Here is a 12351-nt window from a genome sequence, read left to right on the forward strand (position 1 = left end):
TATCTTTTAATGAAATTTCATTAATTTCATAATTTATATTCTAAAATATATATATGTAGGATAATTAATATTTATTAACTGTTTTATAATAAAATATAAATATTATTAATTATTGTACATAAATATTTGATTAGATATGAGTTAGTGATATATATTTTATGAAACTCTTTATAAAATTTTATTAATTTAATTTGTATAATTAATCTAATTTATTATTTCTCAACAATAATTAATTTTTTCAATTTTGGAAAAAATTTTTTTAGTTATTTATACTAAATATTTATTTGTTCATAGGAAATATGAAAATTTTGTATTAAGAATATATATATTTACATAAATATAATTTTTATAAAAATAAAATAATATCAATTAATTATATATCTAAAAAGTACTTTAATACATAATAACAATATTTTTTTAAGTTAATTGTTTTATACATATATAATATAAAAGTTATGTATAATATTAATAAAAGAACAAAACAAACAAAATTTTAATAAAAGTGAAAAATATTATATGAATTTGAACATATAATCAATAATGTCGAAATATTGTGATACGTGTTCATTATATTTTCAAGATGAACATACCTTGCAAAGTCATCTTGCAGGTAAAAGACATTTAAAAGGACTTCAACAATCTAAAGTCATGGAGAGATCAATTGTTGTTTCTCCATTACCAAAATTTATTCCTGCTCGTAAACTTATTAACTTTTTTCAACAATATGGTGCAATTAAATGGTATCAATTTCGTCAAAATTATCTCACAGTTGAATTTTATGACAGGTAAAGAATATTTAATATTGTTATTGCTATATTTTAGTTTATATTAATTTGCAGCAATAAAAAAAATAGAGTAAAAAAATGTGTTTATAATTAGAATATATTAATTTATAAATTTATAATTGTAATTATTATTATATATATATATAATATATAATTATTATAATTATAATTTTAACTAATCTTTTAATATTATAGAACTTCTACAGAAATTTTATTAAATAAACCAATTTGGATAAATAATGTAAAATTGAATATACAAAAAAGAAAACCACATATCAGTAAGTATTTCTATTTATTATTTTAAAAAATGTAAGATAATAATTATAATAATAAAATAAAATAATAATAAAATATTTGTTAATTATAAAATTTTATTTCAAGATCTGAAAAGATCAAAATCAGAGAAAAAAAATAATATCATGGAAAACAAAGGTTCTATAAGTTATGATAATATAAAATATATATTTGACGAAGGAACTACATTTGATAATCAGTTAATGATGTTTTTGAATGCAATACAACTTAATGACATTGAAATAGAAACAAAATATGAATCTGTTTGTACACAATTAAATGAAATATTTAAAGTGATATTTCCAAAATGTAAAACATATAGATTTGGTTCAAGTCAAACAGGATTAGGTTTTAAAGAATGTGATTTAGATATATATATGGATATTGGTATGAATATAATATATATGTATATTATTTATTTAATTTTATTATTTTATAATAATATTATATATTATTTCTATTCAAGGTGAACCAATAAATGAAAGTAAAAATACATCAACAGATTCATGGACTATGAACAAGATTTTTAAAAGTGTGAAAAAAATTATGTACAAAATGAATGATGTTTTTTCAAACATAATAGGAATTCCAAAAGCAAAAACTCCTATTATAAAATTTTATTATAACAAAACAAATGTTTCTTGTGATATTTCATTTAAAAATATTTTAGGTATATATAAAAGTTATTTAATAAAATATTGTTTATCTCTTGATAACAGATTAAAACCGTTAATGATGATTATCAAATATTGGGCACGACATTTTAAAATATCAAATGGACAAAAAATATCCAATTATGCTTTAGTTTTATTAATTATCTTTTATTTACAACAACCATCTGTTAATATTATTCCACCTTTGATGGTACTTCAAAATACATGTCAACCACAAATTATAAATGGTTGGCAAGCTAATTTTGATAAAAATACAGTATTACCACCAATTACAAATAAGAATAGTATTCCACAACTTCTTCATGGTTTTTTTTTCTTTTATGCAACTTTTGAATATAAATCACAAATAATATGTCCAATAGATGGAATGATACATACAGAATCAGAGTTTAAAGAAATAGAAAATTTACCATTATGTATGAACAGATATAAAACATATATAAAAGAAGATGATAATCTTAAATTCATTGTTAATAAACCAATGTGTGTACAAGATCCTATAGAATTAAGTCATAATGTTACAGCGAATACAAAGTTTTCTACATTAAATTCTCTCATAAAATATTGTGCAATTGGTGCAGAAATTTGTGCAATGACTAGTAAAAATGATTATAAAAATCTAATAAAAACTTTATTTACTACAGTTATAAAAAAAAAAAGTAATCTTAAATTTAATATTACTATTTCTGCAAATCAATTTCAATGTGAAACAAATAATATGGAAACATATATAGATATAGAAAAAAAAAAATTTTCCAGAAAAGATTGGTATTCTAATGTTTTTAATATAGTAAAAGATACTTTTGAAAAAGTTTTCAAATTACAACTTGAAATATTTCCAGTTGAAACAGGAATAAAACAGCAAAAGATTGATATATTATCAGATATTCATATAGAAGAACTGCAAAATATTATATTTCATTGTACTGGATCTCATTGTGTATGGCGTAATAGACGAATTAACAATATTATTTTAGATCCCAGTTTAAGTTGTCTTCAAAAGGAAGCTTTTATATCAGAACAAGTAGTAGAAAATTACAATAAAGAAAAAGGGACAAATAAAATAAGTTTAGATTTTATATGTATGTTTAAAAAGAAAAATCCTTTAAAAATTATTTTAACTTTAAATAATAAAAATTGTGATGATCATATTTTTCAAGAATTTGCATGTTTTGCTAGAGATAAGTTAGTTGAAATAATAAAACAAACATTAATACATATACAACAATTTAATAAATGTTAATATCACATCTGTATATTATGCACATATTAAACTTAATTTTGGACCAAAAATGTGTAATTTTGAAATTTATATTTGTAAAGACGTTTTGTATCTTATAATATTTATTTTTCTAATTATATTACTTTTAATAATATTATTGAATCAAAGTTAAATTTAAATAAATCTGAAGTATTTATTTAATTTTCTTTTTATTAATAAGTACAATTTTTATATTGTGTAAATTTTCAATTTAATAATTATTAAATTATTATTTAATTATTAATTATTAAATACATAATAAAACAAAATAGTAATATATAATTATAAAAAAATAATATAAATTGTATAATATAATTTTAAATGAAATGAAAAAAATTTGCAATGTTAATAATATAATATTGTAATATTTTTGCATTTACTGTTTTAAAGAAAATTTTTTATTATAAAAAATGATTATATTTCTAATTATATTATTTATTACATTATATATTAATTATAAATCTTATAGTTTCGAAAGGCCTCGATTAAAAATTTAAAGAAATGATTTCTTAAAATTATTACTTTATTTATTAATTTCTAAAATATTAAAATATTAAATATTAAAGAAAAACTTTCATTACTATTCATATTACTATACATTGAAAACTGTGTATATAGATGTTTTTAAATATATCGAACGCTATTTATCCAGATGTTATTAATAATATAATAATCTTGTAGTGAGAATTGCTGTAGTGAGAATTGTCAAATATCAATGATATAATAACGATATTGGCCAAAATATATATAAAGTACTATTACTATTACTCATCTACCTATCTACAATCTTATTCTCAAGACATTAAACATCATTAAAAACAAATTCTTAGGCAACAGATTTAATAATTATGATAGATTCTAATAAATATAATATAATATATTTGATATATCAAATTTGATATATATGATAATTATTTAGAAAAAAGGCTTCTTCATCGATTTTGATGATTTATATATATATACATATATATAATTTTATAGAAATCATTATTCTGAACAATTTTTTTCTATATTTTTTTCTATAATTGCAGCTTGGTCTTAGTTTTCAAGATATTTACAAAAAAAATTGTTAATATTATGTAAAATTTCTTCTATATACATCTGTGTAAATGTGTTATCATTTATCCTCTGTAATGTAAATAACAATATTAAAAACACTATATAATGTGTGAACTAATAAAAAATTTGTTCTTCATAAATTGTGATGGACTTGAAATATCATAATTTATATCGAATTTGAATATGATATAATTAGTAAAATATATAATTATTATTTATATTATTATTGTATTAATTATTATTTATATTATTATTATATTATTATTGATATATAATTAGTAAAATAATAATCGTTAGCATTATCAGTATGGTGACTAAAAAAAAATCTGTCTTAATTAACTCATTAGCTTTAGATATTATTAGGTATTGGAAGATATTATTTAATGATTTCTTTTGAATTTATGGAATGTCTAAACTCAATATGATTGAATTTAAAATATTTTATAATAATATTTTATAAACCTATTATGATCTATAAACTTTTCAATCAATCTATTATATATTTTGGACATCTGTGATATGTTTATAAAAATAGATTGAATTTATAGAATTTTATAGAATTTATAAAAATAGTAATCGTATATGTATAACTGCAAATATATAAAGAACAAATTCTATTAAAAAAATAATAATAGCAATATTTTTTTTACAAATATTTCGAAAACTAAGATGGAATACCAATTATATGTATAGCAAAAAAGTTGTTTAAAATTTTTTTCCTATATTTAAAAATCATCAAAATCAATGAGAAAACTTTTTTTCTAAATAATTACTAAAAATTTTTATTATTATATCGGAAATTAGTAAATATCGGTAACTAATATTTTATATTTATGTTTGAAATCTTATCTTTTATTTTTTTAATTCAATAGGATGGTTGTATCATATTACAGCTTAAAAATTATTAATCAATTTATTCTCTTATTACAATTTTTATATTATTTATATTACATGTACCGATTTGCGTTACGAAAAATAATATATAATTTGTTACTTAAGGAAAAAAAATATTTTTTGACTAATTTTAAATACCTAGTAGTGTTACAACAGAATTTCCTCTTGAAGAAATGACATTAAGAGATTACTTTCATTGTCATTTTTACTTTACATCTACATAATATATTCCTATTTATTTACAGTATGCTGTAGAATCATGCCGTCGAAAATTCACTAATTATATTATTTTTTCTTTTAATTTTTTCGTTTTTTCATTCTGGTAATGTTGTCTATGAGCCACAATAAAAATAAGTGCAGCAAATGTTTCTATTCGACGTTTCAATAAAAAAATCTATAATCAATCAATTACTAGAATTACTAGAAATTGCTAATAATAATTAATAATAACCTTCTATTTTCATAAGATGTTTGTTTTTAGCAATATATATTGCTATAATAAATTATATAAATAATTTAGCAGTGAAATAATATATTATAAATAGTTACATTTGATTAAACTTGAGAATTATTTTGAGAAAAAATTAATTTTTTTTGTACTATTTAATATTTTTTGATGGAATCTAAAAATGTTAATTTTAAATTTAGGAATTGACTGTTCAAAAATTATTCGTATTTAAAGTTGTAGTAATTTTATGCGTATTTTACAGGTTACTAGAACATATTGATTATTTCATATTTATTCACAATTTATCTAATGAATAGATACTGATATATTTGTATATATACAATATATTGTTATTATAATTAAAATATAAGAAGTACATATAAATAAAATTTATATTATTTCATTCCTTTCCTTTAAAAAATATAATTTTTTTTTATATAATAAATTATTACTGTTAAAGTAATAATGTAGATATATTCATGTTGAAATATTTTAAAAAAATTTTGTAACCTTAAAATATTTTTTGTTTTATGATGTGTTTATAATTGATATCTTATTTAAAAAATATAATTTAATAAAAAATGATATATTTCACTAACATTTTTTATTATTTAATTTTTTTTATATATACAAATATGCATAAAATCCTAAATAACAGAATCATTTACTTTTTTTTTTATACAGAAACTATTTTATTTTGAGAAAAGTTGAAAGATTTAATATACATATATAATTATATATGCAAAAATGAAACTAAGTTATTTAAAAATATTACATTTCATATTTTCAAAAATACTTTTTTTTGTATAATATATAATCATTTTATCATAATTAAAAGACTTTATGTATATTATTTTATTTCTATTATGATTTTTAATATAATTAATATCTTAATGAAATAATTTAGTTACATGTATGAAAATGACTAATAATATTTATAAAATAAGTTAATGTAATATGTAAAATTTATAATATATATATTTTGCTTTCAATTTTAATTATTTAATGTTACTAATAAACAATGACTTTTTTTTACTCTTTTCATATTGTCAGATGGTTTGTTTATTTATTAAATATTATAAATTTTATAATGTACAATTTCACAAATATAATATTTGTGCATGAATGTTTATATGAATATATATTTAATTTATTATATAATGTTCAATTTTATTATATAATGTTCAAATTCAATTTGTATTTAAAATATTTTTTAATAATAATTTTTAAGCATAAAACTTTAGCATAAATTATTTAATAATTTTAAAAATTTTAATATATCTTTTAAATTTAATACATAATGCAAAACTTTAATATTTTAAAAAAGTCATAAATTCATTTCAAATTTTTGCAAGAATAGATTACAATTTTTTTGAAATATTGATATATTTGATTACATAATTCTACATTTAAGATTTGTGTTTTACACAATCAATTTTAGAATTTTCCACGAAAACTTCCACGCCCACGATAAGATCTTCCTGAATGCTTTCTTCTGTACACATGTTTCATTAATGGACTTGATCTACCTCTTGATAATTTTCCTCTTCCATGCCAATCACTTCCTCTTTGGAATGTGTGTTCCAATTCTAATTCCTCTGCAGAATCTTCTAATATCATTGGACTTTCACCACGACTATGATCACTTCTATTTTCATGAAATTCATCATGTTCTTCTAAAGAATGTCTATAATTAGGCGAATATTTTTCACGACCATAATGATCTTGTAAAGATCCTTTATGACTGGAGAAATTATCTCGGTTTCTTATTGGAGATCCTAATTTCATATTTCTTGAGCCATGATCTAAAGATACAGAATCTATATGATGTTCACGATCATCAATCCTTCTAGAAGGAGATATTGTTTTATTCCATGTCCTTTTTTGAGAAGAATTACTTAAACTCCATCTCAAGTCATCAGCTTCTCGAAATTTAGGTGTATAATCAAACATTTCACGCACATTCCAATCTAGACGATCCATAATAGGCCTTTTTTCTTCTTTAATAGCATACTGTAAATCTTGAGGATATACTTGTACTTCAAAATCTACCATAGTAACACTTGCTTGAACAAATTTCGTATTTGTTTCTATTTCATCAGTTTGACAAATTTTTTGATGCATTTGTATATTCTGTTTTATAGAAGTTAGATGTTGACTTTCTTCTTCTTCCCAATATATTTTATTTTTATTTTTTTGCAAAAGTAAAGAGTTTGATGAATATATGTTTTGATCACTTCGTATGTTTTCTTTCTTTGGATCATAAAAAAATCGTCCTTTCATTTTTAAACGAAGATCTTCCACAGGAAGTTCGCGCAGAGCATGTTCACAGTGTTTTAATATTTCTGGTTTGAATCCTATTATGAAACAGAAATAGAATTATGTAAAATTAATTTGCATTAATGTTTCTATTATTTAAAAATAAAATTTTGTTGAAAATTTGTTTAATGATATTATTTTATTTAAAGATAAAAATGAAAAAAAGCAAAAAATTTAAGTTAGCAAATGATTAAAATATTTTTACCTGGATATAAGACAGGTAGGCTAGTTGAATCTAAAAAGTATAAAAAATGAGATATAAACTATACATTTAAAAATATAATAAATATAATATATATAACTTCAAATAGTAATTAAATAAAAATATCTTCATTATAAATCAGATAAAAATATCACCTTTCGCGGAAACAGACGCTTCCAATAAACTGGATAAACTTGTTTTTTCAAATTGCTGTAAAATTAATTCATAAGACAAATATTAATGTTTTCATATAATATTCAAAAATTAAACTGCACACTATATGAAAAGGTATATAAAAATATTATTGCTTATTAATTTCAAAATGATATTTGTGGTTTTAATAATACAGAATAAAATGGCTATATAAAAAAAACGTTTTATTATAATATATAATAAAATTACTTTTGTATCTGAGATGACTGGTGGTTCAGGTGTCTTTAATCGTTCTTCTTGTGAAGCATGATATCCATTATAAGAGTCTGTAAATCTGCGTTCTCTATAGTTTTGAGAAATTGTATCCTTAGATTTATTTGAAAATTCAAAAGTTTGAATTGGAGATTGACAAGTAGAAGGAATGCCATGAGATGAATTATATGTTTGTACATGTTCTACTGTAGATACAGTTGATTCATGTTGTGGTGACGAAATTGGTGCTGGAAGAAGTGCTGGTCGATGTGTTGGTTGAATTGAACTAGTATTTGGTTGATTATACATTACTGGACCAGAAACATATTCGGTTTGAGGTAACGGATGTAACGAAACTGAATCAAAATTCATTGGTTGAGATGAATTTTCATAATTTATAAATGCTGAGCCACTATTTGTTATACTTGATGATATTGATGGTGCCAATACAGTTTGATGTATATAAGATGGCATTGACATTGATGTTCTAGGCTCTGTTTCTTGTTGATATACATTATTTATTAACGGTGATATGCCATCCATAGGTGAAGGATGTACATATCCTGTATTCATATGTGATGTCATTATAGCTTCATTTCTTAATTGTCTTGTAAGTTCGTTAATAAAGGGAGATCGCTTTCTTCGACGTTCTAACGATCTACTTCGAGTTCGACTTCGACGACGTGGACTGTATCGTCTACTAATTGGTGAGCGACTGATTTTTCTTCTAAGACGTTCCATACTGCGACTTCGTTGTCGATCACGAGATCGACTTCTTCGGCTTGACAATTTAAAGTTTATATTAAAATTTTTTATTAACTTAGAAAGTTAATAACTTTTTAATATTACAATTTAATAAAAATATAAAAATTTCTCAATTAAATTTAGATTTTATATAAATTTTTTTTACAAAGAAGATTTATATATAAGAAATATTTTTATTTCGATAATAAATTTTAAACAGTTACATGTTTAAAAATATTATCTTCTCACCGTTCATGTATATTTATACGTCTCCTGTGTCGTTCGGCACTCCATCTTCTATCTGTACTTGTTTTTCGTTCCCAACTAAGTCGTCTAATTGGACTTCTTCGGCGTTCTGGACTAAATCCAAAAGGACTTCTACGAGTACAATTAAATCTTGGACTTCTTCTTTTATCAGGACTAAATCTCAATGGACTTCGATGTCTTTCATTACTCATTTTGAGAGTACTTCTACAACGTTCTGGACTTAATAATAATGGAGATTTTCGCCGAGGAGAATTTATCCTAATTCTATCTGGAGTTCTACGTCGTAATGAACTTCCTCTTTGACGTTCTAAACTTCTACGTCGTTCTCGGCTTCTACGAATATGCATTTCTGTAATACTTTGAATGGCTTCTGTTTCTGTACCTGGAGGTACAACATTGTCAGAATCTAACAAATGTTTAATAGCTTTTTCCTTTTCAGCTAAGAGTTTACTTTCAATATCTCTTTTTGTACGTATTTTATCCCTTTCTATATCTTTTGTGCTTTTAGAAGGATCACGACGAATTTCTTCATGTTTTTTTTCATCTCTCTTTGGTCTTTCACGATTATAAGATCCTTTATAATCACGCCGATATCTTTCCCTATAAGTAGGCTTATAATCATTTTTTTTTATACATTATTAATTATATAAAAAAATTTAAATTATAAAATATAAAATACATTAATTATATAATACAATATTAGTTGTTAAAATCATAACATATACAAATAAATTATAAATTGATACTACATGAAATGTTATTATAATATTTTATAACAGTTCATATTTTTATTATGTAATATTATATAACAAATTCATTTCTACAATATAATAAATAGCTACAACAATATAAATTCTATTATTAAAACTACCTAGAAGGACGTTTTTGTTCTTGATCTTTGATATGGCTAGTCTTAAATTCAACATCACGACCTTTTTCTTCATCACCTTCCCAAGCATCAACAACATCTAAACCTTCCATAAAATCTTCATCGTCAAGAAATTCTTGAAGTTCCTCATCTGGTATATCCTTTAAACCTTCAATTGCACGTTGCACATCTTCATTTGTACTCTTTAATATAGGTTCTTTTTTATCTGCACTTTGTTTTGGACAAAACTGATCCATTGATTCATTTTGCACATTGTTCTTAACACTTGAATCTTTCATATTTTTTGGTAAATCACACATGTTTCTGAAAGATTAACTTAACTATTGAATGTTAATTCAACAAAATTTATGAAATCAATGAAATTTGACATTTCATATCTTTCACATCAAAATAAATTTACACAATAAATATTTTTAAAATATTTTTAATTTATGATGAAATTAAGATAATATTAAATTGATTCAAAATTTATTGTCATCTTGTTATTTTAATTTTTATGTTTAAAATATATATAAGTAGTAAAAAACACACTTTTTGATAAAATATTCATATTACAAATATATTGAAACGAATTAACATATTATGAAACTTAAATTATTAAATATATTTAATTTTTTTTAATCATATACTTAATACAATTATAACTATTCTCTATTATATTAGATTTTAAATAAAAAATAAACGCACCTCTTAACCCTTCGATGGAATATATATTATTGATATTAACACTCTCATTACGTAAGTCGTATTATCTTTATTTAAAATCAAAATAGTTTAAAAATCTATATTATATATTTCTTGATTTTGTAAATGACACTTATAATACATTTAAGTTAAAAATCGAAGTTACAGTTGTTTGCCAAGTAGACTGCTCTAATAAGTAATATACGCACTTATTAATAATACTTAGTACAATTAAGTACAACACAACATGTAACCTCAATGATAATTACAACGCGTATTAATAATGATATAAATGAATAACAGCTAACTTCTTCTTAAAAACTCTATTATGTAGAAATATTTGAATCCAAGAAATCCGAATCTTGAAGAATCAACATCTATCTATTCCGCCATATTAGTTACCAACAGTTTTGAGATATGGTATAAAACAAGGGCATACTCAAATATATTTCAATATTCTAATTAATAAAAGAACAATTTAAAATGATATACTACTGTTAATTATAATATATAAATAATACTGTTACAAAGATTTAAATTATTTATTTTAAATTCTTTTTTAACTGCTCTATTATATCTTTATTATAATAATAAATATTCTTGTTTGTTCTTTGTAAGTTTATATTAAAAAAAAAAAGAAGAAATATATACAATTTAAATAATACAAGCATTATCAAGAAATAATTCTAGTAAAACTTATAATTTTATTATTTTTCTATGTATAAAATAGTATACATTTTTTTGTTAATTACTATTAAATAATATAAATAATATACAATATATATAAACATAACTTAAAAATTCCGATTTTAAGAAAAACAGTTTTATATGACTTAATCTTTATAAATAAGAAAGAATATATGAAAACATTAAATTCATTTAAAATTCTATCAATAAAAAGTGAGAATAATTTTTCTGTATTAATAACTTCAAATTTATAAATTTTAAGTTATATCATTATAGCACATAATTTTTCTGTGTTAATAACTTCAAATCTATAAATTTTAAGTTATATCATTATAGCACACAATTACACGCGCGCGCGCACACACGCACGCACACACACACACAACATTCTCTCTTTAGCATTAATAATGAATTTATTATACTTATAAAAAAATAATTATTATATAATAAAAAGAAATATATGTATTACAATTATGTTTTTTGAAATTGAAAACAATTAATTTTATATGTTGAGAAATATTTATAAAATACTTTAATAAAATGTTTTATAAATTAATTATAATAAATGATATATTCAACAAATTGTAAATATCTTTTTTTGAAAATTAAATGCGTAAATAAAAATACTATTTCATTGAAATATAATTTTATTTACATTACTATTTAATCTTATTTAGAATTAGACGATCACATATAGTTATAAGACACAAAGTTTATATTGAATAATAATAATGAGAGG

The 12351-nt window shown here is 21.0% G+C and overlaps 2 protein-coding genes across 3 annotated transcripts; one reads left to right on the forward strand and one right to left on the reverse strand.

Moving 5' to 3' along the window:
* Nucleotides 1-417: 417 nt before the first annotated feature.
* Nucleotides 418-3046, forward strand: LOC122719238 (speckle targeted PIP5K1A-regulated poly(A) polymerase-like). The gene is made up of 4 exons (XM_043944892.1): nucleotides 418-785; nucleotides 981-1063; nucleotides 1167-1466; nucleotides 1546-3046. The coding sequence occupies exons 1-4, from the start codon at nucleotides 541-543 to the stop codon at nucleotides 2994-2996; spliced, it is 2079 nt and encodes a 692-aa protein (XP_043800827.1). The 5' UTR covers nucleotides 418-540; the 3' UTR covers nucleotides 2997-3046.
* Nucleotides 3047-6692: 3646 nt separating this feature from the next.
* LOC122719243 lies at nucleotides 6693-11322 on the reverse strand. Of its 2 annotated transcripts, XM_043944900.1 has the most exons (7): nucleotides 10929-11322; nucleotides 10224-10544; nucleotides 9335-9952; nucleotides 8339-9122; nucleotides 8092-8146; nucleotides 7940-7969; nucleotides 6693-7772 (listed from the first exon to the last, which is right to left on the reverse strand). In XM_043944900.1, the coding sequence occupies exons 2-7, from the start codon at nucleotides 10538-10540 to the stop codon at nucleotides 6853-6855; spliced, it is 2724 nt and encodes a 907-aa protein (XP_043800835.1). In that variant the 5' UTR covers nucleotides 10541-10544; nucleotides 10929-11322; the 3' UTR covers nucleotides 6693-6852. The 2 variants fall into 2 exon arrangements, with proteins under 2 accessions (XP_043800835.1, XP_043800834.1); XM_043944899.1 differs by lacking the exon at nucleotides 10929-11322 and having other exon boundaries at nucleotides 10224-10685.
* Between the last annotated feature and the right edge of the window lie 1029 nt (nucleotides 11323-12351).

This window comes from Apis laboriosa, unplaced genomic scaffold (genome assembly GCF_014066325.1).
Source record: "Apis laboriosa isolate Shangri-la unplaced genomic scaffold, ASM1406632v1 scaffold71_cov137, whole genome shotgun sequence".
In the NCBI taxonomy this organism is placed as follows: Eukaryota; Metazoa; Arthropoda; class Insecta; order Hymenoptera; family Apidae; genus Apis; species Apis laboriosa.

What these genes read in the sequence shown, in the direction of transcription:
- LOC122719238 (XM_043944892.1), top strand. Translation starts at nt 541, where the DNA reads ATGTCGAAATATTGTGATACGTGTTCATTATATTTTCAAGATGAACAT. An exon ending in ACAGTTGAATTTTATGACAG is followed by an intron (nt 786 to 980) that starts GTAAAGAATATT and finishes TTAATATTATAG; the next exon opens with AACTTCTACAGAAATTTTAT. An exon ending in AAAAAGAAAACCACATATCA is followed by an intron (nt 1,064 to 1,166) that starts GTAAGTATTTCT and finishes TTTTATTTCAAG; the next exon opens with ATCTGAAAAGATCAAAATCA.
- LOC122719243 (XM_043944900.1), bottom strand. Translation starts at nt 10,540, where the DNA reads ATGTGTGATTTACCAAAAAATATGAAAGATTCAAGTGTTAAGAACAAT. An exon ending in CGTATAAATATACATGAACG is followed by an intron (nt 9,123 to 9,334) that starts GTGAGAAGATAA and finishes TAAATTGTCAAG; the next exon opens with CCGAAGAAGTCGATCTCGTG. An exon ending in CCTACCTGTCTTATATCCAG is followed by an intron (nt 7,773 to 7,939) that starts GTAAAAATATTT and finishes GTTTCATAATAG; the next exon opens with GATTCAAACCAGAAATATTA.